We start from the raw sequence: 24,736 nt of genomic DNA, 5'->3' as shown, positions 1-24,736 counted from the left end.
ATTTCATTTATTTCTCCTGGAGTCCCCTGAGATAAGAACATCTTTGTGTTTCAAAGGCCCAGTTCAAATACATGAAATTGACCACGGCCACCCAACCACTCCGATTTCAAATTCAGTGCTCTGCCCTCTTTCCCAGTAAAAATTAACTCCCTACACAATCTCAGAAGTCCACACCTTCTCGTGTTCACAGACAATTTACTCTTTTTCTTGTGTCCTTGGTGCATTTTAATGTTGGCTGCTGGGTGGATTCCTTCTTTTAGTGTTCAGAGATGATTAGTGAAAATAAACGATAAAATTCTTGCCTCTCCATCTCTGTTGACATCCATCTGTCTGCCTCTCAGTACAGCCTCGCCTCCACAAAGGTAGTCTCCAGGGCTTCACACCCACTGAGGATTTCTCCCGCTCCCATCTGCTCCTGTTTGTTCTTCGGCTTGTCCAAAAACACCTGGAGTACAGTTCAGGTAATTTGGGGTTATCTGATTTCATCTGAGACTCTTTTCTTGTCTAGGCAACAAACCCGGGTCTCGTCTAATCACAATATCACATTCCCTAGTTAGTTATATTGGTTGTTTGTAACCAATAAGGAAGGGACATCTGATTCAATTGGAGCCAATCTGCCATGAGAGAGGGTTTGCTGGCTCTTTGTGGGAAATATACATACTCATTATATCTGAGGATTTCTAAAAGGATCATTTCTTTCTCTCTTGGATCAAGATGAGGACTGGAAGTCATTGATAGCCATCCTGGGTGGTTAGGCTGGCAAGGAAGAACCTTGGCATGAAGCTGACATTCAGGAAAGCTGAGTAGAGAGACAAGATTCCAGGTCCCTGGTGACATGGATGAATCACTGAGACAAATTATCCCTGAAACTCATCCTACCTCTGACTTCCTGTTGGCTGAGGTAAGACATCTATTCTTTTTTTTTTTTTTCCCCGAGACAGGGTTTCTCTGTGGCTTTGGAGGCTGTCCTGGTACTAGCTCTTGTAGACCAGGCTGGCCTCGAACTCACAGAGATCCGCCTGCCTCTGCCTCCCGAGTGCTGGGATTAAAGGCGTGCACCACCAACGCCCGGCAAGACATCTATTCTTTTAAATTTTTTACTTGGTGTGTGTATGTATGTGTTAGTACAGGTGTGTATGTGTGTGGTAGTATAAAACCACGTCATAGCATGCACAGAGGAGTCAGAGGACAAATCCCCAGCCCCAGAAATCTTCCTTTGTGTTGAAGCCGATTAAACCAACTCTTAGTTTATTGTAACAAAATAAATCCAGATGTTCCTGTTTCAGAATTGTTCTTGCCTGTTTAAGAGCAACCTCCACCTAGCTGAATACAATGGTCTCTGTACTTTTTCTTTTCTTTTTTTTTTCTGTTTGTTTTTTGAGACATGGTTTCCCTGTATTGTTTTGGGGCCTGTCCTGGAACTCCCTTGGTAGACCAGGCTGGCCTTGAACTCACAGAGATCTGCCTGCCTCTGCCTCCCAAGTGCTGGAATTAAAGGTGTGTGCCACCAACACCCAGCACAATGGTCTCTTTTCAATGTCTTCCCTGCTCATCAGCACTTAACAAATACACATTTTACTCCTTCAGCTTCTTAGGTTGACTTTCTTGATTTAATACTCCATGGGGTTTCTTTCTTCTTTGTGTTCTCTCTTACCAATATCCTTCACTAAATCCTTTAGCAAATCCTGAAATGCTGGAGTTCTCCCGGGACGGGTTATAACACACTCTGCTTCTTACTTGACATCCCTAGGCAATGCCTTCTGTTTCCTTGTCTTTAAATCCCTTTACATAGCAATGACTCCTAGATTTATAGCATCCAACTTCATTTCTAAGCTGTGACTGCCATAGTAATGTCTTTACTTAGGTGTCTCCCACAAAACAGCAAGCCTAACTCATTATATTGGCATGTCAGCTTTACACAGCCATGGACTATGACTGTCTTGTTCCCCGCTCTATCTCCCATCTCTGGCATCTCTCCTGATACAAAGCAAGCCACCCATGAAATTCATGAATGAATAAATGAAGTATAGGTCAATAATGTGTTAGTAATACACGGATAATAAATAAGAGTAAATAAATATGTTCTTTAGTTGTAAATAACATTGTCCTAATATAAATTTAGTAGAAGACAATTGATTTGTCTCAACAGAGCATGAGGTTGGAGATATGGTTGGACTTCAAGACCATGCAGTTTTTTGATTTTGGATGCTGTCAAATTGTCCTCTCATTCATTCACCATGAGCAACCACTTTATCTTTCTCTCTAGCCTCTTCTTTATTATTACTGTTCCTCAGGTCAACTGCAGATGCTAGATCTTGGGCTGTAAGCTTCTTCTTAAAGCTTCAGATGGGCTGGAGAGCCACATAGTTGATCTATTGTAACTGGTCTTAGCTTCACTGTTGTAGCATAAAAGCAGACAGCAGACACAGGCAATGTAAACAGCCCTGGGAGAGGTCCCATGAAATTTTATTTACAAAACAGGTGGGGGTTGCTAATCTCTGTTCTTAGCCACCTGCAGATATAAGATCCACATGTCAGTTCCAGAATTTGTCAGTGTGCTGTCTCCAGGTCTCAGATCATTATCTTACCCTTGATGAGTGAAACCAAGATCAAGTAGGTAAGGTCATGTTGCCCTGTGGCTACTTTCGTAACACTCATCTATATTGTAGGAGGCTTAAAAGTAAAGGGCAACCCTTAGCCGGGTGTTGGTGGCACATGCCTTTAATCCCAGCAGGCAGAGGCAGGTGGATCTCTGTGAGTTCGGCCAGCCTGGTCTACAGAGCGAGTTCCAGGACAGTCAGGGCTGTTATGCAGAGAAATTGTGTCTTAAAACAAACAAACAAACAAAAAAACAAAAACAAAAAAATAGAGGGCAATCCTGAAGAAAAAAACATGTGGTAAAGATTCAGTATCTAAAGTTCTTTCCTTAATCTTTCACAAATCTTTTCTGTCCAAAAAAATTCCAGAATAGGCAACCAGACTGACCTCAAACTCACAGAATCTTCCTGTCTCTGCCTCTTGAGTACTGGGATTAAAGCATGGACCACCACCACCTGGCTAGGAAGCAGAGGGTTTTTTGTTTTTTGGGGGGAGGGGCTGTTCGAAACAGGGTTTCTCTGTGGCTTTGGAGGCCATCCTGGAACTAGTCTTGTAGACCAGGCTGGCCTCAAACTCACAGAGATCCGCCTGCCTCTGCCTCCTGAGTGCTGGGATTAAAGATGTGCGCCACCACCGTCTGGCCAGAAACAGAGTTCTTAAGAAGGAATTTTTCTTAGACTTGGGTGACAATTCTCAGAACTCAAGTGAAATGGAGGGTCAGCGTGTGGCAGAAGACTGAAGACAGAAGAGTCCAAGAGGTGACCTGGCTAAAAGGGATTTTCCAGAACATGAGAACCAAATGACTCTGGGCATTCATAGGAGAAGAGCTTCAGATGGCAGCCACACCCAAGTCCCAAATTCAGTCCTTGCATTCACGGGAATCCATTTTCCTCACCCATTGCCTTCGAGGAGTAAATAGTCACAAAGGGGTTATTGCTGGGTGTGGCAACACATGCTTTTGATCCCAGCACTCCTGAGGCAGAGGCAGGAGGATCTTTGTGAGTTTGAGGTCAGCCTGGTCTACCAGGCTATATAGAGAAACCCTGTACACCAGCCCCCCCAAAAGAGGGATGAATGTATTTGCTTATTTGTTGAAGATAGCATAGACAATAGGGGCTTTCAATCTGCACACAGCAGAATTGTGTGATGTGTATTCCATCACTGGAGTCAGAGCGACGCCAAGTGTTGGTGAGTGAGGAGACTGGAGGCTGCCAGGACTCTACAGAGGAGAAATCATGAGTGAACAGGAGCAGATACTTTCTGCTGCTTTGGAGAGACAGAAAAGCAAAGCTCCTATAGGAAGCTTTTCTGTTTTGTTTTTGTTTGTTTTCTGTTTGTTCTTGTGATAAGTAGAACAATTCTGTATTGGGAGCTCCTCCAAGGAATTTTCTATAAAACTTTGTGTTTATTGAGGGAGGCTGTGGGCAAGTGCAGAACCTAGCCTAACTTGAGAGCAAGAAGACCCCATTCCTTGGAGACACAAACTCAAACTGAGTAGAAGATCCTGGGTTTGTGAAGTAAGACAAATGTGGGGAACGTGGGGTGAGAAGCCTGCCCCCACCCCAGTCTGGCCCTGGGCTGAGGCAGAGAATATCTTGAGCTGTTTCTAGTTTTCTCACCTAAGTCCAGGTGAAGCATGCTTCTTTCAAGCCAATTTAAGGTAGTTTCTTGGTGTGTAGCCCAAGTTAGCCAAAACATGTAATCCTCTTGCTTCTGCCTCCTAAGTGTTGGGATTATAGATATGTGCCACCACAAAGAGACATTTCTTTTTCTTCCCTTCCCTTCCCTTCCCTTCTCCAATGAGCCACCACATCGAGACATTCCTTTTTCTACCTTACCTTGCCTTCTCTCTTCTCACCTTTCCTCTCCTCTCCTCCTCTCACTGCTCCTCCACTCTACTATCTTTCGTTCACTTTTGAGACAGGGCCTCACTATGCTCCCAGGCTGCCTTTGAACTTCTGGGCTTAAGCCATACTCCCCCAGTGTCTCGTTTCCAGTAGCTGGGACTACAGTGTAGGTCACTAAGCCCAGGTACATTTTCTTTTCTATACCCATAGTAGATACCTCCCTTTGTCTGGGGACAGGAGTTTTTAGTGTAAACTAGATCTTTGAGAGGACGATTATACAGGAAAGAACTGGCCAAGAACTGATCAAACCTGGGGATAAAAGATGGGCATAATTTCTATGGAGCTGTTGCCAGGCAACATGCTGGCTGCTGACCAGAGCCACATTTCCAGGATGCCAGCATGCCCTTGGTGCAGATGATGTGGTGTCTTTGTAGATGAGGCCAGGGAGTTCCTGAATTTCCCCACACTGTAATAAAAAAATTTAATTGCTTGTGTGTCCTAGTTGCTGCTTCTGAGCAAAATAGAGAAAAGCCCTAGGCCCTATTTGGGAAGGCAGAGAGGGATGGTTTTCAGGGAGGTACACGAACTCTGCCCTCACCTTTTAGCTCCAAGTTTGGCAATAGCAAGGAAAAACCATGGATTCTTGTACTACATTCTCAGAGTTCAGAAACATAACCTTCCCCTTAGTGCCCCAGTCTTGTCATCTGTCCTCAATAGCTTTGTCTTTTAGCCTGACATAGCCTACAGTAATCTGAGAGAATCTCAATTGAGGGATTATCCAGACTTGTGGCTATATCTATGAGAGGCTATCTTGATTGATGATTACTGTGGGAGGGCACAGGATCTAGATGCTGTGTCATCCCCAGGCAGGTGGGCTATCTAAGAAAGGTTGCTTAGCACAGGTCAGGGGACAAGCCAGAGACCCAGCCAGTAATCCTTGCTCCTCTGTAGCTTCTGTTTTAGTTACTGCTCCGACTTCAACCTCTTTCCTTCCCAAGTGGCCTTTGGTCAGATTGTTTTATCACAGCAACAGAATGAAAACCTAGGGAACTATAGGTTCCGAGATCCTACAAAACATTTTTTAAAAGTTCTCTATATTGTCACTGTGGATTATGGACCTAGACAATATCCCCATGGGCCTCCTCTAATAACGTAATTGCTGTCTAAAGTGAACAGAATATAGTGAACAGGGCCCTAATGGCCAATTTATGTTTAGGCAACATGGCATTGATATAGATATCTGGCAAGGGCCAAGATGGCTAACACTGGACATGGGGAACTATGGGTCTGAAATAAAAGGCTGACACCAAAGTAAACAGTAACATAATCTGCAATATAACTGTTTGTGGGATAATGCCATTTTTGTGTGAATCTGTGTAAAAATGACCTCAGCCAGGTGTGGTGGCACATGCCTTTAATCCCGGTGCTTGGTAAGCAGAGACAGGTGAATCTTTGAAGTTCGAGGCTTGCCTGGTCTACAGAGTGATTTCCAGGACACCTAGGATTGTTACACAGAGAAACTCTATCTGGAAACAGCAAAACAAAAAAGAAGAAAAAAAGATGACCTTGAGATGGGAGGCCTTTGCCTTCATAGTCTTCTTTGTCTATCTGCAGGCCTGTCTGTTGGACTACATGTTGATATGTGCCTATATGCTAGACTACATGTTGATATGTGCCTGTGTGCTAGACTACATGTTGATTTGTGCCTGTGTGTTAGACTACATGTTAATGTGTGCCCATGTGCTAGCCTACATGTTGATGTGTGCCCATGTGCTAGCCTACATGTTGATGTGTGCCCATGTGCTAGCCTACATGTTGATATGTGCCTGGGTGTTTGTTAGTGTCTGTCTGCTTCACAGCCTGTGTGCTGCTGAATAAAGTATGTCTTATCCACCTATGGTTCCTCATGTTCTCTTCAATATCTCAGCCTCCTATGTCCCGACTCTTTTCCTGGTATTTGAGCTTAGACCTCGACCGTCTCAGCCCTGGACATGAATCCTCAAAATCTGAGCTGGGGGTGCTGAATTGTAAACTCCTCAGCAAGGAGCTCTACTCATCCCCAGTACAGACTAGGAGTTTATGAACGTCAAGTCCCCTTCCTCTTTTCTTCCTCCCTCCCTTCCTTTCTTTCTTCCTTCTTTCAGCTTTCTCTCATTCTCCTCTGTCTTCTTCCTCCACTCCCCTCCTCTATCTCTTTCTCCACCCCTTCCTTTCTTGCTTCTTTGCCTGACACCACACCAATAAATGGGTGTGAATAAAAACAGATGTTGGGCCTGAATGTGCCATCTTGAACCTGCAATTAGGATGTATCCTCTAAGGTGTGGTAAAGAACTAATTGGTTGATGTGTGTAGAATGCCAGGACATTCTTGAATAAATCCCTATATGAGTTCAAAGTATTTGTAATTATTATTATTATTACTGTAATTTATGAGATTTAGCTGTAAATCTCATAATAAGGTGAGGTCAACACTTTTAAAAAGAGGAAGCAAGATGAGACCCTATATAAAGTGCCGTGTCCTCACTGATTCCAAGAAGAAGAGCTGACTGAAGACAGGTGAGTGTGAAACAGACACTGGACTTGTTCCAACCTTATTTAGAATGAAAACTCCAGGATATGGTAATCAATTGATAATGTTTGTGTCTCTGCTTCTGACTAAATAAGATTGAATCATATGAAATATTAAGTACCTTGCAAGAAAAACCCAAGTTTTAGAAATGTGAGACGATAGAATAATTCTTCCCTACTCATTGCAGCAATTGTTATACAAATTTATATTTCTTTTGATGCATGTGCAGGGCTTCTTCTGAATATGTGCGCATGCATAAGGCCAGGAATAGGAGGACAGAAATGTATGTTCATTGAACACTAACAGTGACCGTGGGGCCATATAGAAAGATGGGAAATTATGGGTCATTGATAGGGAAGGAGCCCCTCACTCCGGGGCCAGCAGAGAAGTAAGAACTCTAGCACCAAATCAACTTTGCTTCCTTACCAGCTCTAAAACCATGATTTTCTAGAAATCTCACCAGCAACCCGTTTACAGGGAAAGATGTCCTGATGCCTTGGGTACTCTTAGTGGCCCCTGGCTTCACCTCATCAAATTACAATTCCATTCAAGGCATCTCCAGAGCTGCCTTGTAATCTCATGTAGCAGAAGAGAGAGAAAGGGGTATTACTAACCACCTTCTGAGAAATAAGTTGAGAGCCACCAAACGGCATATTTGGCTAACCGTAAAACACTAACTAACAGCTCTCCCTTGAGGAGCCCACATTCATACCTGGATATGTCTTAATTTTTTAATTTTTTTATTACTTGGTTTTTTAAAATGGGGTTTCTCTGTATAGCCTTGACTGTTCTGGAACTCACTCTGTATACCACCAGGCTGGCCTTGAACTCACAGAGATCCATTTGCCTCTGCCTCCCAAGTACTGGGATTAAAGACGTGCACCACCAATGCCCAGCCCATCTGGCCATGTCTTAATTTTTGCTATTCTCTTGTGGGAAGCCAATATCCATACTTAGGCATGTCTTACTTACTTCCCGAGTGCCTCTCTCTCTCCTAACCCTTATGCTTAGAGCCTCTATTAAAATGACCGGGCAGGTGAAATCCACAGAAACAGCTGACCTAAACAAGGGGGAGCTCATGAACCCCAGACTGATGGCTGAGAGGCCAGCATGGGACAGATCCAGACTCCCTGAACATGGGTGTCAGTAATAAGGCCTCGGCAATCTCTGGGGACTCAGGTACTAGATCAGTATTTATCCCTAGCATCCAAATGGACTTTAGGAGCCCATTCCACATGGAGGGATGCTCTCTCAGCCTGATATGATGATATGACAGACTTTGGAGATCCCCCATGAAGGGCCTCATCCTCCCTGGGGAGCGGGGTGGGGATTGGGTGGGCAAATTGGGGGGGCGTGGAGGAGGGGAGGGAGAGGGAGCTGGGATTAACATGTGAAGCAAGCTTGTTTCTAATTTAAATTTTAAAAAAGAGGAAAAATATTCATTAAAATCAACAACTCTACGTCATATGTCCAGTCCTACAGTTCTTCTCTGCCAAAGCCATGAAGCCTGGTTTGCCTGAGTTGAGGTCTCTAAAAGATTAAAGGACCTGCTCAGGCTGCTAAGGGTGAGACTAAGGAGCCGTGTGTCTGTCCTTCCTCTGCTGACAATAGATCAAATGGAATGTCTTTTTTGTTCTTTTAAAACCAAAGGACAAACGTGTTAGAACCTTGCCAGGTGGCAAGCCTCTCTCCTTTCATGCTCAATCTTGCTAAAGAAACATTGACCCAGACATCGCAAGTGTATGGGAGGCAAAGTCCTGCTTTTTCTGAGACTGTGAAATAGCTAAGGCCAGTGTAGCTAACACAGTGGTTATCACCTTCCTCATGCTGTGACCCTTTAATATAGTTCTTCGTGCTGTGGTGACCCCAAGCATAAATTTTTTTTTGCTACTTCATAACTGTAATTTTGCCACTGTTAGAATCATAATGTAAATATCTGTGTTTTCTGCTAGTCTTAGGTGATCCCTGTGAAAGGGTTGTTCAACAACCTCCCCCTCCAAAGGGGTCGTGATCCACAGCTGAGAATGGCTGGTCTAATTGTTTAAGTCTTGGCTAGCACAGATAAAAGACAGGCATAGTTTAAGAGTCTACGATGAAAGAAGCCTGGATCTATTTGATTAGATCCTCACACAAGGATGATGGTCTTCCCATCTTCTTTCTCAACTCTGGCAAAATCAGAAAGAGCAAGAACAGAGGTTCACAGACAGAAGAAGCCCCTTTTAGACAGTCCCCACCGTAAAGGATGTGTTTACAGATCTGCCGACAAAGAGGGAGAAAACTTTTTCAAACCTTCTAAGTTTCCCTGGCTGGTGCTCATAATCCAAGCTCAGCAAGTACACGTGATCACGGATGATGGAAAAACACAATCTGTGAACAGAAACAGTTTTAAACATCCATGGGCACGCATTTTCAATCCCAGCGCTAGGGAAGGTGAAGCCAGAAGATGTCCAGTTCTGGGCCAGCCCGGGTTACAAGGCAAGGCCCCTATCTCACACAATCAAGCTGGACGTGGTAGCTCACAGCTGTAATCTCTGCACTCGGTAGGCAGAGGTGGGAACACTGTAGATGTGAAGCCAACCTGGGCTATACGGCAAGTTTTAGACCAGGCTATGAAACCCAACGTCAAAACACAAGCAAGCAAAAATCTGCTGCCTTTATACTGTGATCTAAAAAGCAGATTTTATTTCTCTAGGAATGCAACCCTGGTGGCAGAAGCGTTTTATGTTTATGACTGTCATTTTAATTTAAGGACCGTCGGGCAAAGCAGTCTGCAAGGCAGTGGGTCTTTAGCATGAGTTAGAAGCGAGGAGGAGAACAGAGCACCAGGAGGGGCATGAGGCAGGGCCACACTCATCTCTCAGACACCAGGGTGTTGAGGCAGCACATTGCCAGGCTGGCTGGAGGGCCCCAGGGACACGACTTTCTTTCTTTCAAGGTTAGGGTGAAGATCTATGACATTCATAGAAAAGGATTGGAACTTCCCCAATTAAGGGCTGAGAAAGAAATAGTCTTTATCCATCAAAGGTCAATACAATGCTTTGGGGATTACAGAATGCCCAGTGCGGAAAAAGACAGGTAGAAGATGTCTTACGTCAGCTAGCCTCTGAGGAATGCTCGAGTTGTTTTTCCAAAGGTGGCCTGTTGCAGCAGCTTGACACCCCCTTGCTGCCTTTACGTTTTAGCTCTTCAGACTGGGAAAACAGTGTCATAGTAGAAATTGTGACTGATATCAGGACATCATACTTACCTTGGCTGATATTTTCCAAAAGACTCTGAGTGTGGGGAGTGGTCGGGGTTCTAGCAAATGAGTCACATGTAGCCAATGGACACTCCTTGAGCACACCCTGAGACACCTCAGCTTTTAAATACAGAGTACATTTTGACACCTGGGCAAACTGGGCCATGAAGTTTGCGTCACTCTGCAAACTGTTTATGAACGGACTACCTTGTCTCTCCATACACGAAGTCCATTGTCGCTTTTTGCTCTGAACCTAATACACCCGAAAGTAATTGCATATGTGACTGCAGCAGGCACCAGAAATTGGCTTTGTGTTGTTAAGTAACCGATGCCTGTGTTTACATAGACTCAGCCTGGAGCATGCTCAACACATCTTTAGATATTTTGTTCCATGCTTGGAAAACAGGGTGACTCTCATATTGCAATGGAAGCTACATCTTTCCTCTTGGATTTCCAATAGGAAGTATCCTCCTTTCCTGGAAAATCAGTAAAAACACTTAAAATGCTCCAGAGTCAGCATTTGAGTGTGAGCAGGGCTGTTTTTCTAAAGGACCTTTCCAAAAAGCAGATGAGATATCTCTATAAAGCTGATGCTAATCTTGGTTAGCGACTTAATGCACCTAGGAAGAGGAAGCCTCAATGGATGATGTGGGAAACTCAATCCATCAGACTGGCCTGTGGGCATGTCTGAGGCAGACGCACGTTCCTGATTAATAACCAACGTGGGAGGCCCAGCTCACTGTGCGCACTACCGTCCCTAGGCAGGTGGTTCTGGGCTGTGTAAGAAAGGCAGCTGAATGTGAACTTGAGAGCAGAGCAAGCCAGTAAGCAGTGTGTCCCCAAGGTTTCTGCTTCAAGTTCGTGCCATTCTGGAGTTCTGCCCTGTCTGAGTTCTTCTATCCCCGATTTCCCTTAATGACAAACTTTAAGCTGTAGGACAAAACACACACACCCCTTTTTCCCCCCTCCAAATTGGTTTTAGTCAAAGCATTTATCACAGCAACAGAAGCAAACTGGGAGAAAGGGCATGTTTTCGTGAGACTATGAACATTCCTTCTGCACCTAAGCTCTTTCTCCAATTCTTTTTGGAGATTCACTGTCCTCTCTCACATCCATTCCTCAGAGGCCAGAAACACTGAGTGCATGGTTTCTGCTGGGGGAAGGAATCTGAGTGCTCCTGCAGGTGCAGCTAACATTCCAAGTTCCTAAACATTTCTGACCATTGAACATAACACTTTTTGCCGAGTCAAGGGAAGTCAGACAGACCATTTCAGTGCTGCAGGAAAGGTAAGCAGAGAGCATGGTTTGCTGTAGCACCACATGCCCTTTCCTGAATGCCTCTCCATATGGGAACATCTCATCCTTGGTGTTTCGAAGAACCCATCTTGGAATAAACCTAAAAGAGGCATTGAGGTGTAGATTAGCTGCAGAGGATTTACCTAGCATGTAGGAGGACCTGGATTCTGTTCCCACCCCCACCAAATAAATGACTAAACGAGATAGAGAGATAGAGAGAGAGAGAGAGAGAGAGAGAGAGAGAGAGAGAGTTTCCCCAGTTTCCCCAGGCTCTGCTGACCAGGGGAGAGGACAGGAAGCAAACACCTGTAGTGGGTGGGGTTTGTGACATTTGTGTAGTGTGGTAGTTGGAGAGAACCACACACAACTGCTTGTACATGGTGTTATCGAAGTTTCTGGAAGAACTGGTTGGGGTGAGGAAGAGAATCATCATGGCAGCCCGTGCTTGACGGTCCTCGCTACCAGTTCTCCAGTTGAATGAGTGCCTCATGATTCCAGCCATGGGCCCTGCCCATGACCTACTTTCTGGGGCCTTGTTTATTCGTCCTCCCTGGGCTCTCACCCAGGAGTGACACAAAAAGAGAACAAGGAATACAGTTCAAGGGGCCCCAGGGCACCTGAGATTCCCCAGATGGGGATCAGAGCGTAAGTCAAGTCTGTTCCCTCCTTCCTTCATCCAAAGTAAAGAATCCGGGTACATCCCCAGGCACTGGGGAAGGTGTGTCTTTTTCTCCAACCTAAAGAGAGAAGTGTCCAATTCATGGAAACCATCAATATCAAATTCTGCTTTTCATAATATAAATTACTTTTCAGCATCCCAAGTCGAGTCATTGTGGTTCTCGGTGCTGAGAATCCAAGTATCTCAGCATTCCCATGGACCAATTAAAAGGCTGAATGGTGCACCTGCCCAATTTTTGCTTCTCCGTTATGACTCAAAAGTCACTCATTTTCTACTTTGGATGTGCGAAGCTCAATCCACTCACACCTCTCCTGATAAAAATAGTGTGCTGTCATGACAATGATCGGTGTTTTATTCCTTTAAACTAATTTTGATTTTAAAAGTATTTCAGGTGCCTTAGAACCACCTACTCAACATGTCTCCACTGTGGCCGCTTCTGGGCCTTCTGGCCTTGACGGGTGAGTGTGTTTCATTTTTCCCAAATAACTTGGCAGTGGATAGGAAAAAAGCATGGGAAGGTAAAGCTACATCTCCCATTTGAATAACCAAAGTGAAAGCATTATTTTTTTTCTCCGAAGATGTCTGATAAATCCTGGAGTTAGGAATAACCACCGATAAGCCTGTCCCAAGAGTCCCATAAAAGGATGAGGATTCCCAATAATTCATGTACACTTGCAACAACATTGCTTTAGCATCAGGCTTTAGGTCGGGTGGTGGTAGGGCATACCTTTAATCCCAGCACTCAGGAGGCAGAGGCAGGTAGATCTCTGTGGGTTCAAGGCCAGCCTGGTCTACAGAGTGAGTGCCAGGACAGGCTGAAAAGCTACCAAGAAACTCTGTCTCAAGCAAACAAACAAACAAAACCAGGCATTAGATATTTACCTTTGTAACTGCCCGTTGCCGCTATAAAACCTCTTAAACCATGTTAGTTACTTTACTCATTGCTGGGACAAAATACCCAACAAAAGCGACTTGAGGAAGGAAGGGCTAAATTTGGATCACAGTTTGAGAATATAGTCAATCATGGTGTGAGTCATGGCAGTGGGGACTTGAGGTGACTGGTCACATAACATCTATCATCATGGAGTGGAGGGTGATGAATGCTGGTGTTCAGCTCATCTTCTCCTTTGCATTCAGTCCAGGACAGCATTCTATGATATGGCACCACCCACATTTAGGATAGGTCTTCCCAGATCACTTAATCTGAATAATCCCTCATATGCATGGAGGATTTGCTTCCATGTCAACTATGAATCTTCGTCAGCCTGGCACTAAAGATCAGTCCATCAGCCAACACCACAACACTGAGTTTGTTTAGAGACTATGTATTTCCAAAGAGAGATTTGGGTGGTTGCCGTATGACTAACATAACTCAAGCAGAAAAGCAGCACTGAGAGAATCCAGATGTGACGGAACTGATGGGCACATAGTCACGGTCTTTAATTTCAACTTTGGTTCTAACGTCGGTTTCAGCTAGGGCAAAAAGCAAAAGTATTTGTTTTTTATTTGAAACGTTTATTTATTTACTATTTACTACATATGCGCTAATTCATTCAACCAATATTGAAAGCTCCTACAAAGTGCAAAGCATTGAGAATATAAGGATCTGTGAGGATAGCATAGTGTGGTTAGGGAAAGGTCAGTGAGGGAGAGAGCAATGACACCATCAACTGTCACATTAAGGGCTTATGTCAGCAATCATGAAGACAGAAATACACTAGCTAAGACATTAAACAGGATACTTGATTTTTTTACTATGAATATATACACAAATCACCAGATCCTTTCATAAATAACGTTTTTCTCAGATTAACTCATCCACGTCTATGAAGTAGAAGCATCTACTTCAAAACACTAGTATTGCAGATGTCAGCTCCATGAAGCTGTTATAAAAACACAACCTGGTGACTGAGAGATGTTTCAGCAGTTAAAAGCACTTATGGCTCTTGCAGAGTACCTGGGTTTAGCTCCTGGCACACACCTGGTAGTTCACAAACACCTATAATTGCAGTTCCAGAGGATCCAATGCCCTCTTCTGACCTCCTCAGGCTCCTGCTTGCCTGTGGTACACACAAACTCATGTACACACATACATGTACAAAGCATATAATCTTAAAATGCATTTATGGAAACATGTAGGGATCATATGATGACATGTCAGACATCGAATTCCCAAGAGCTGACAATCATTGAGTGAATGAAATCATTTACCTTAGTCAAAGAATGAAATCTACTCTGAAAGGACAGTCTCGAGGCTAGGGAAATGAGGCCACTGGTAAAGCACTTGCCAGGCAAGTATGGGGGTCTGAGTTTGATCCTCATGGCATAGCGGCTTGGATGACCCTGGGAGGCCCAGACAGGAGGGATCCTGGACTTGACTGGTCATTGCACACTTGTAATCGCACTACTTGGGAGGTTGGGACAGGAAAATAGGAGTTCAAGATAATTCTTGCCTACACAGTGGCCAATCCTGGCTGCATGAATCTTCTTTCAAAAAACATTAGTCAAGCAATGCCTCCCTTTCCATGATGACCAGACTAACACAGATCTCTTGGGAGATAAGACAGAAAAGAAAGATGCAGAAAGAGGGAACCTTGTATAGATACCTGATCCTATGACTGGTCTGCACACACTGTCTTTGTAATCTTTGCCCCCTACCCAGAATGCTCTGGGAGAAGCTGAAGTCAACCCCTGTCCCTGTTTAAACTTTTACTTGAGGTCTGGATGAAGATGCCAAGGAGACTCTGGCTTTAAAATGCATGTTTTAATACATGCAAACGTGAATACCTCACCAGACCAGTGAACTATGAGACACCCTTGAGCTTCTTAGTGAAGGAACTGCTCCAACAGTTCCTTGTGTCTGCAGGAAAGGAGGTGAGGAATTTCAAATCAAAGTAGTGTTGTGATACCACTACTTAAATTTCCAAGGAGGTAGAAATGTAGAGTGGTGCTCCAGCTTTCGCTGATTTTATTGTAGTTGTTTTTATTGATGTAATTCATTCACAGCCTTCTCGCTCAGAACCTCAGCCTAAACTTTCCTCAATCTGCAGTTTCCTCTGAAAGCAGCAATTGGGGATGCTATGGAAACATCCGTACCCTGAACACCCCAGGAGCATCTTGCGTGATTGGAAGACGCCATGGCCTGCCTTACTGTGGTAGTTAATAATCTCTGTGTCTACTCTCTCCCCCTAACATGTCCTCTTGACTCCTACCGTTTCTCACGGTTCAGGGAGTGGAAGAAAAGAGCACTCAACATGGAGTCCAAAGCCCTTGTGAGGGCCCAGGCTCTGCTTCCTAAACAAATCACATAATTTTTCAAGTTTTGTAAACTTCAATTCTCGGGGTGAGATTGCTCCCCGGACTGTGGAAGAGACTAGAACTGAGGCTATCTCATGTAATGGCATCATTTTCTTTTTAATAGTTTAAACTTATATGATTTCTTGGCATCACATAGGAGTAGAAAGTTGTATAGTTGTGAGGGGGACTTGTCAGAACTTATTCAAGGGTTAAGGACTTTCTCCTTCACACAGTGACCTGTTGCAGAGGCATGATGCAGTTTATTGAGAAACCTTCTCTGGAGTTCTTAGGATTGGACCACTGGTGCTTGTGCCTACAGAATTGTCTCGGAAGGGAGAGGTTTAGCTCATAGCCGCTGGTGACCACAGAGATCTCTAGCATCAGGAGATGCAGGCATGGAATGATGACTTTGTTTCACAGAAAAGGTCTTAATATGAGGTCAGGAAATGGCTACTAGGGGTTTAAATTTGTAATTTTCAGGCACAGACCTAAGGCTAAGGCTAATTCAGCCTCAGCCACATACTTCTTTCTGTGTTTGCTCTAGGAGTCCGTGCCTCTGAAAGGCTGGCTGAAATAGACAGGCCATATCTTCTGAGATATCAACCCACGATGAGAATTGTTGGCCGGAAATACTGTATGGATCCTGCAGTGATCGCTGGTGTCTTGTCAAGGGAGTCTCAGGGTGGCAATTTTGTGGTCGACATGGACAATGTGGGCAATGGAATTGGGGTGATACAGGTAATGTCCCATCAGTCAAGGTGACTGGATGCTGAGGAAATGGCTCAGCTGGCAAAGTGATTCCTGGAAAAGCTTGAAGACCTAAGTTCAGAACTTCAACACCCATTCAGAAAGCCAGCCACGGTGGTGTGTGCCTGAAATCTCGATGCTGTGTTCTCAAGGTGGAGGCAGGTGGATTTCCTGGAGCTCACTAGCAGGGTAGACGAATCAGTGAGCTCCACGTTCAGTAAGACATTGAAGAGGATACTCAGTGTTGATCTCTGGCCTCCACAGGCTTACACACACACACACACACACACACACACACACACACACACACACACACACACACACACACGCATCTCCCTACATGCATGCCATCTGAACACACACAGGAGAGACAGAGACAGAGACAGAGATGACAGAGACAGAGATAGAGGCGACAGAGACAGAGACAGAGGCGACAGAGACAGAGGCAGAGAATGTGACCCTTCTGCTTTACAGCACAACTCTATGGGAACGTGAGTGTGGTTTCACTGCAGACGGTACCGTGGCACAGAACAGAGTGAATGAATGGTGCTGCATGGGGTCTGTGAGAACTGAGTAATTCTGGTACCATTTCCGCTGCACTTGGAGCCACATTTTCTCTTCAGAGTGAACATGGCTTTATTTCTAGGACACCCTACCCTGGATACCCTACTGTGGGTTCCCAGTGAGGTACCAGCTCATGAGAAGGGCCACAGATTATATCTTTGCTCTGTAGTCTTTGTGTGTGACCTTGAATGGGTCATTTTACTTCATTGGGCCTGTCACCCCACCTATAAAATTCCATTTTGTTCTTGGCAGTGCTAGGGAGTTCAACTTTGTGCTTTCTAAGTGATTGTTCTACCACTGATCTCCACTCCAGCCCCTAAATGCCAGTCCATCTGAATTATAAAGAGTCAATGATGGTGCACACCCTTAATCCCAGTACTGGGTGGGGGGGCAGAGGCAGACAGATCTCTGTGAGTTAGAGGCCAGCCTGGTCTACTAAGCTACACAGAGAAACCCTGTCTCCGGGGGAAAAAAAAAAGTTCATAGGATACCTATGTCTGGTTGGTTCTCAACAATATTAAATTCCCCTCTCCTTATATTCTCTCTATATAACTCTTAGTTCTGAGGGTTGAGTTTTATTCTTGCACTGATTCACCCAATATCACTCATCAGAGTTTTGGGGTGCTGAGCCACTGTTGGAGCCTAAAGTGAAAACGAGGATCGAGTTTCCTGTTGCCTCTCAGACTATTATTGAAAAATCTGTGTGCAGTGTGTCGTTTTCAATGTTTTAGGAAAATTTACTACTTAATTATCTTTGAGTTGGCTTCTCTTGACTAGTTGTAATAAGCTTCAATTAAAGAGTATCTTCTGGCCCGGCATTGGTGGTGCGCACCTTTAATCACAGCACTCAGGGGCAGAGATAGCTGGATCTCTGTGAGTTTGAGGCCATTGTGGTCTACAGAGTGAGTTCTAGGACAGCCAGGGCTACACAGAGAAACCCTGTCTTGAAAAACCAAGAAAAAATAAAAAAAGTATCCCCTGATACCTTATCTCATTTTGATTTGTGGATACATTCAATAATCTGATGAGATGGGGCAGTGAGTCACCAATAAGGAAACAGGACTCACAGAGGAGTCACTGTTGTCAAGTTACACTGGCAAAGAGAGACCTTGACCCAATGACGCCTTAGGAATGGTGCCATCCACTTCCCCGATTTTGCTTGTCTTTCCCTTTTGTAAAATCTACCCCTTGGGGGAAGGATCAGTCTGTCTCCTTTAAGATGAAATTAAAAATCCCCTAAATTTAGTCATTTCTCTTCAATCTGATGATACATCTATGAAAATGGTGACTTACGGCATCCAAGAAGGGTCAGAATCATCTTCAGACATTATTAGTCGTCTGCAGGGAGGCCTAAAGCACAGGCAGGACCTCTTCCTGCTTCATTTGGAATTAGAGTTGCTGCATGGAGGAAGGGCATCACACTGGATTCTAAATGCATTAACCCATCTTCTGCCTTGACCTCTCTCTGCTACTCTGGGGCAACAAGAAATGACTGCTTACACCTCCTTAGCCTAAACTCTGTAGTTAATTCCTCCCCCCCCCTTATTTTTGATAGGAATGTGTAAAATGAGATCTAGCCTCTTAACCAGTTTAATTTAAAACACAATTCTGGGCCACACAATATTGTTAATTACAGACACAATATTGTACACCAGATTTTTCTAGAAAATCTTTACTGTAAAACTGAAGGTCTAAGCCGGGCGTTGGTGGCGCATGCCTTTAATCCCAGCACTTGGGAGGCAGAGGCCAGCCTGGTCTACAAAGTGAGTACCAGGACAGCCTCCAAAGCCACAGAGAAACCCTGTCTTGAAAAACCAAAAAAAACAAAAAACAAAAAACAAAAACTGAAGGTCTAACACCTGAACCTGCAACTGCACAGCTTCCCACCCGCCACCACCGCCACCACCGCCACCACCGCCACCGGCCACTGTTGGACACCCTATTCAGTTCTTTACATCTATAAATCTGACTTTTCATGTCCCTCATGCAAGTGGAATCATGCAGGGTGTGTGTGTATGTGTGCTGTGTGACTGGCTTACTTATTTTACTTAGTATAACACCTTCACATTTCATCTAAATTATCTGTACTTCACAATATAATTGTCTTCCTTTTGAGGCTAAATATTATATGGTGTGTATATATCTCATTTTCTCTATTCCTCTGTCAAGGACACTTAGGTCATGTTTATCTCTTGGCTATTTATTGTGAGCAGTGCCGAGATAAACAGGAGAATGTGTTTATCTCTGTCTCTATAGACCAAGCTGGCCTCGAACTCACATAGATCCGCCCGCCTCTGCCTCCTGAGTGCTGGGATTAAAGGTGTGAGCCACCACCATAGGCTGAGATCCAGATCTCAGTTTGTTTGGATAAACACTCTGAACACTGAACTGGGACTGCTAGATTGTATGGCACTTCTATTTTTAATTTTTGAAAGGACAGACCTCTATATGACCTCTGACTTGACCTCTCTCTTTACACTGAGGCAGCAGAGAAATGACTGCTTGCCCCTCCTTAGTCTAAATGATGTAGGTTATTCCCCCATGCCCCCCCTTTATTTTAGTCCATGGTGGTGACACCATTTTGCATTCCCATCAACAGTGCACAGGATTCCAATTTTTCCATGTCCTTGATGACATTTGCCTTAAGTGTTTTGGACAGTAATTCTTATAAATGTAGGTAGCTTCTTCACTTAATCACTGGGGAGATGGGAAGCAGAAAGAGAACAGAAGGGAGATGACTTCAGCCGAGGATGCTCACCAGGCTTCTCCTCTGCCTCCCTCCCTCCAGGACCCAAACTTTTACCCTCCCACATCCTGGAAGAGTGATTCCTGGGTTTCCCAGAAAACTGAGATTCTGACATCTAAAATCAAAGAAATACAGACTAGGTTTCCAACCTGGACCCCCGACCAGTACCTGAGAGGTATGTGTTCCATTATTGGTCAGTAGTTTCACAGCCTGGAATTAAGAGATACAAGTACATCTCTTAATAAAAACCAGATTCTCCAGGCCACTGCTGCCTACTGAGGGCAGCCAGGAAAGGGAATCTGAGCTTTCTATTGAGTGTCCTCAAGCTGGGTAAGGATTAACCTGTCACATGAATTTCAGGTGGTCTCTGTGCCTACAGTATGGGTCCTAGCTTTGTCCGAAGCAACCAGGATCTGAACTGTGACTTCTGCAATGACGTCCTTGCACGAGCCAAATACTTCAAGAACCACGGCTTCTAGCACCTCAGATGAAACTCAAGTTCATTATCGCACAGGAGGCTCACCTATTCCTCTGATTTGGCTAGCGGGTGGAGACTGCAACCTCGAATCTGAGTTGGATCTGAAAGCTGTCAAAATATCATGAATTATATTAAAGGAAAAGTCACTATCTCCACTATATATAGACTTTATCTCTTTTTTTTTTTTCCAAGACAGAGTTTCTCTGTGGCTTTGGAGGCTGTCCTGGAACTAGCTCTTGTAAACCAAGCTGGTCTCGAACTCACAGAGATCCACCTGCCTCTGCCTCCCGGGTGCTGGGATTAAAGGCATGGGCCACTACCGCCCAGTTAACTATATTTTGTTAAAACACTTCTTCTCCAAGCCGGGCGTTGGTGGCGCACGCCTTTAATCCTAGCACTCGGGAGGCAGAGGCAGGCGGATCTCTGTGAGTTCGAGGCCAGCCTGGTCTACAGAGTGAGTTCCAGGACAGTCTCCAAAGCCACAGAGAAACCCTGTCTCGAAAAACCAAAAAAAAAAAAAAAAAACCAAAAAAAAAAAAACCAAAAAAAACCCACTTCTCCAGATGTTATCTCTAATATCGATTTCTGTGAGATGAGTCCTATGCCTCAAGGTATCCAATTGCCAAGTCCAGCAAATAAGATCTCAGGAAACCCAGGTTACATCACACTTAAGTATTGAGTTTGGGCAGCGTTGGGAATTGAACCCAGAACACTTGCTCTACCACCAAGCTCTCTCTACTTCAGTCTCAATGATAAATAATATTTTTTTAAACATGTTTTGTGGTTTTTCAAGACAGGTTTTCCCTTGGCCATCCTGGAACTCATTCTATAGACCAGGCTGACCTTGAACTCACAGACCTGTCTGCCTCTGCCTCCTAAGTGCAGTAATTAAAGGCATGTGCCGCCACCACCCAGCAAGATTTTTATTTATTTTTACTTAATGTGTGTGGCTGTTTTGTCAGTGAACCACATGCATGCAATGCCTGTGGAGGCCAGAAAATGGCATCGAATCCTGTGGAACTGAAGTTACAGGTGGTTGTGAGCCACCTTGTGGGTGCTGGAAACTGAACCTGGTTCTTCTGGAAGAGCATCAAGTGCTCTTAACCGCTGAGCCAACATCCTATCCCCAACACATAATATTTCTAGTATATGGAATTTGGAACAAAATTTACACTAGGGAATTATTTACTGTCTAAAATTCCAATTTAACTGGGCTTCTATTTTTTTTTGGCTGCTCTGCCATTTCCTTCCTAGATAAAAGTTTAACTGAAAATTTTCAATTTTTTTAGGGTGAGATGGTGGTGACTAAGATGAAACATGGACAGTTAGTTTGAAAAGGAAGCTAACACAATTCCCTGCAATGAGGTCTTAGATGTAGAAGGCCTTGAGGCCATGCTTGGGTCTTAAGGTGGAAAGGAGCATTTTGTTGTTGCAGTTTTGTATTTTTGTTTTTCTGAGACAGGGTTTCTCTGTATTGCTTTGGAGGCTGTCCTGGAACTAGCTCTTGTAGACCAGGCTGGCCTCGAACTCACAGAGATCCTCCTGCCTCTGCCTCCCGAGTGCTGGGATTAAAGGTATGCGCCACCACTGCCCAGCAATATTTTTAGAAATATATATAATATGTGGGAAATCTAAACACAGTGAGGCCTTGAAGGGAAGGAGAGGCTTGCCTTTAAAGCAATGGTTCTCAACCTGTGGGTCATAATCCCTTCAGGTCACATGCCACATATCTTATATATCAGATATTCACATTACAATTCATAACAGTAGCAAAATTACACTCGTGAAGTAGCAACAAAATAACTTTATGCCTGGAGGGGGGGATGTCACCACGACATGAGGAACTGTATTAAAGGGTCACAGCATTAGGAAGGCTGAGAACCAGTGCTTTAAATCCTGGAGGGGAGCTTCATTCAAAGGGAAGATAGGGAGAGTTGGCGGGGAGAAGCTGCCATGAGGGATGGCTTTGGGAGGCGAGAAGCGCCTCTCTAGGTTGCAGTCTTCGGAGAGTCTACCCCTGTACGTCCACTGGGCCTTTTATAGCCTTTTAGGGATGGCAAGAATTCCACTGCATTCAGTTTACTTCAGCGTAGTAACATGACGATGAGGAGCCAGCAACACCTGCCTCTTAACTCTGTCTCAGGAAAAGCTTCAAGGAGGCACAGCATGATTCGGGCTGTAGGATCTAGCCTGAAGGTGTAGACCTATGTTCTAACAGTGCCCAGTCATATAAACTGGGGAAAATGGTTTGGAAAAGTCACTTGCTAACAACTGTGCAGCAGCGTCTTGACTCCAAAGTCATCTCAGTATCCCATAAATGTTAGGTCTCAAACTCCAGACAAACGGCTAACTGAGGTACCTATTCAAAATATCAAAGGGTTAACATCAATGCGGGTACCTGTTACAGCGTCACCTTGGTTGGCATACTCCAACCCTCACCCTAAACCTCTCCGGCCCCTGAGCTTTGGCTGTATGCCCTCTTGTGTTGTGGTAGTTTGAAAGAAAATGGCCCCCAAAGGGAGGAGCACTATTAGGAGGTGTGGCCTTATTGGAGTAGGTGTGGTCTTGTTGGAGGAGGTGTGTCACTGGGGACGCCGGCTTTGAGATCTCATATATGCTGAAGCCATGCCCAGGGACACAGTCCACTTACTGTTGCCTGCAAGATCGAGAACTCTCAGCTGCTTCTCCAGCACCAAGTCTGCCTGCACACCACCATGTTCCACCATGATGATAATGGACTGAACCTCTGAAACTGCGATCCAGTACCTACTCCCACTTAAATGCTTTCCATTATAAGAGTCGCCATGATCATGGTGTCTCTTCACAGCAATAGAAAGCCTAACTAAGACAACGCTCTTAGTCTCCTCTTACTCCTGGACTCTCCTCCTCTCTTGCACCCTACCTCCCAAAGCCGCCTGATTCTTATCGGCCACATTCAGTCTGAACCTTCCAGATGCTGTGCTCTCCCTCATATCTACAATAAATCTCCTCCTCGACTGTATCTTGGACCATCATGTCCTCATTTTTTTTTTTTTTTACTCACTAAAATTCCCTCCTACTTTACTTGCTGAGCCACAAAATCTTCTAACAAAAAGAATCTGGCACTCAGCTGAACTCTCCCCTTGGGCTTGGTCCTCAGCTAGTGGCATTATTGAGGTGTGATTGGAGAATGAGAATACCAGCGTCATAATTTGTTTAATTTGTTGATAAACTCACAGTTGGATGGGCTTAGTGACTGGTGAAGGAAGTAGGTCACTGGAGGATATCTCTGAAGAATCTCCCTCCCTCTCCCCCTTTCTCTGCCTGTCTTTCTTTCATTTCCAAAAGCTTCCATCATTTCCTTCCATCATGTTTCGGCTTTGCCATAGGTCTAACAACAATGAAATCAGCCTTGTTTTGTGGGTCTCCTTTCTCCTCTGGGATCGCTGGCTGCTGGCCCACAAGGGAGGAGGGAACAGAAACAGGCAGCGGAGTTCAAACAAACAGCTGTGAGTACGATGGAAACAGCCTCCCCTAAGTCAGCTTCTGTGACACAGCTCAGTTTCTTTCCAGGGTAAGGGGAATATATCTTTTGGGAACAGGGGCTGGGGCATGACCTAATTTGCATTTGGCAGCCCAGTCCTATCACACAGCTGGAACACAACACCTAATCTAATTATTATATGAATGACTGATAGGGAGGGGATATGGGGGGGAGCATTTGCAGGGAACTGGGTCAAAGGTCATGTTTAAGGTAAGTCAGTCATCCAAGTTCAGGAACAGCTTCCTAATAAGATCAGGCATCCAGGCCTGGAGATACTATCCAAATAAGGTAAAGAAGGAATCCTGTTGCTAAAGGAGTCCTCCATACGAGGCCAAGCTCAGAGAGCTGTCTGGACATGGTGGACTGCAACCTTAAATGCAGGGTTCTCCAACAAACCTTAGCTCAAACTCTATGAAACTATGAGTCCAAGATAAAACTTTCCTCTAGTGTGGTATCAGGTATTTTATACCCGAGACAAGAACTAGCTCAGAGGCACCCCAGTCATCCACAGTTAGGCTATATGGGAGAGTCCCTCAAGGACACTGACTGTGTCCTATATCATTAAATTAGCAAACTCAAGTGTTTCAATTTGTAACAGCAATGGCTCCCATGTCACCACCATGTTCAGCACGCTTGGTCTGCCAATTCCTAAGTGTTAACTGATGCATGAATCACCAGGGCCTCTGTCCCCTCTGTTTAGCTGGAGCCAGCAGCCCAGGCAAGAGAAACAAGCCCAACCATATCCGCACGTAAAACGCAAACACAGGGGTTGCACATGGCGAGTATGAAGTGCTCTTTTTCTGTGTTAGCAGCCCCATGGTCTCTCTCATGATCTCTGGGGCCCCTATACCCTCCAACTCAGCCTTCCCTCCTTGTGTCCCCATTCTCTGTCTTTGCTCAAAGTCTTATGCCCAAAGCGCGAATCCTTCTCGTAGATTCCAACCAAGAACACAATAGAGAAGACTAAGTGAATGCCCCTTTCCCTTTGGAGATGTACATTGCACTGGTATTGTTGGGGTACCCCGAATTGAGGAGGGGTCTCCAAGCTGGATTCGTCGTCCCAAGAGTCAAGAGTCCACGTGCCAATTGATGCAACACGCAAGAGGCTTTAATTAGGCATCTGCAGATGGGCCTCTCGGTCAGCTTTTAGACGGA

At 44.7% G+C, this 24,736-nt stretch overlaps 1 protein-coding gene across 2 annotated transcripts; it reads left to right on the top strand.

The window, feature by feature from the left end:
- Positions 1–273: 273 nt before the first annotated feature.
- Positions 274–20,216, top strand: Lyg1 (lysozyme g1). 2 transcript variants are annotated; one of them, XM_040729526.1, is made up of 7 exons: positions 274–461; positions 715–901; positions 12,610–12,684; positions 15,277–15,381; positions 16,068–16,261; positions 19,623–19,755; positions 19,941–20,216. In XM_040729526.1, exons 3-7 carry the CDS (start codon positions 12,642–12,644, stop codon positions 20,057–20,059), a joined length of 594 nt encoding a protein of 197 aa, XP_040585460.1. In that variant the 5' UTR covers positions 274–461; positions 715–901; positions 12,610–12,641; the 3' UTR covers positions 20,060–20,216. The 2 variants fall into 2 exon arrangements, with proteins under 2 accessions (XP_040585460.1, XP_040585459.1); XM_040729525.1 differs by lacking the exons at positions 274–461; positions 715–901 and adding an exon at positions 5,930–7,000.
- Positions 20,217–24,736: the final 4,520 nt, after the last annotated feature.

The sequence above is a fragment of the Mesocricetus auratus genome, unplaced genomic scaffold (assembly GCF_017639785.1).
Source record: "Mesocricetus auratus isolate SY011 unplaced genomic scaffold, BCM_Maur_2.0 Super-Scaffold_100021, whole genome shotgun sequence".
Taxonomy (NCBI): Eukaryota; Metazoa; Chordata; class Mammalia; order Rodentia; family Cricetidae; genus Mesocricetus; species Mesocricetus auratus.
The sequence above is the reverse complement of the archived record's forward strand: the minus strand, read 5'-3'. Positions and strand labels throughout refer to the sequence as shown.

Excerpts from the sequence above, each read along its gene's own strand:
- Lyg1 (XM_040729526.1), top strand. The coding sequence starts at position 12,642 with ATGTCTCCACTGTGGCCGCTTCTGGGCCTTCTGGCCTTGACGG. Across the intron at positions 15,382-16,067 it reads CCATGGCCTGCCTTACTGTG|GAGTCCGTGCCTCTGAAAGG; the intron begins GTAGTTAATAAT and ends TGTTTGCTCTAG. Across the intron at positions 19,756-19,940 it reads CCCCGACCAGTACCTGAGAG|GTGGTCTCTGTGCCTACAGT; the intron begins GTATGTGTTCCA and ends CATGAATTTCAG.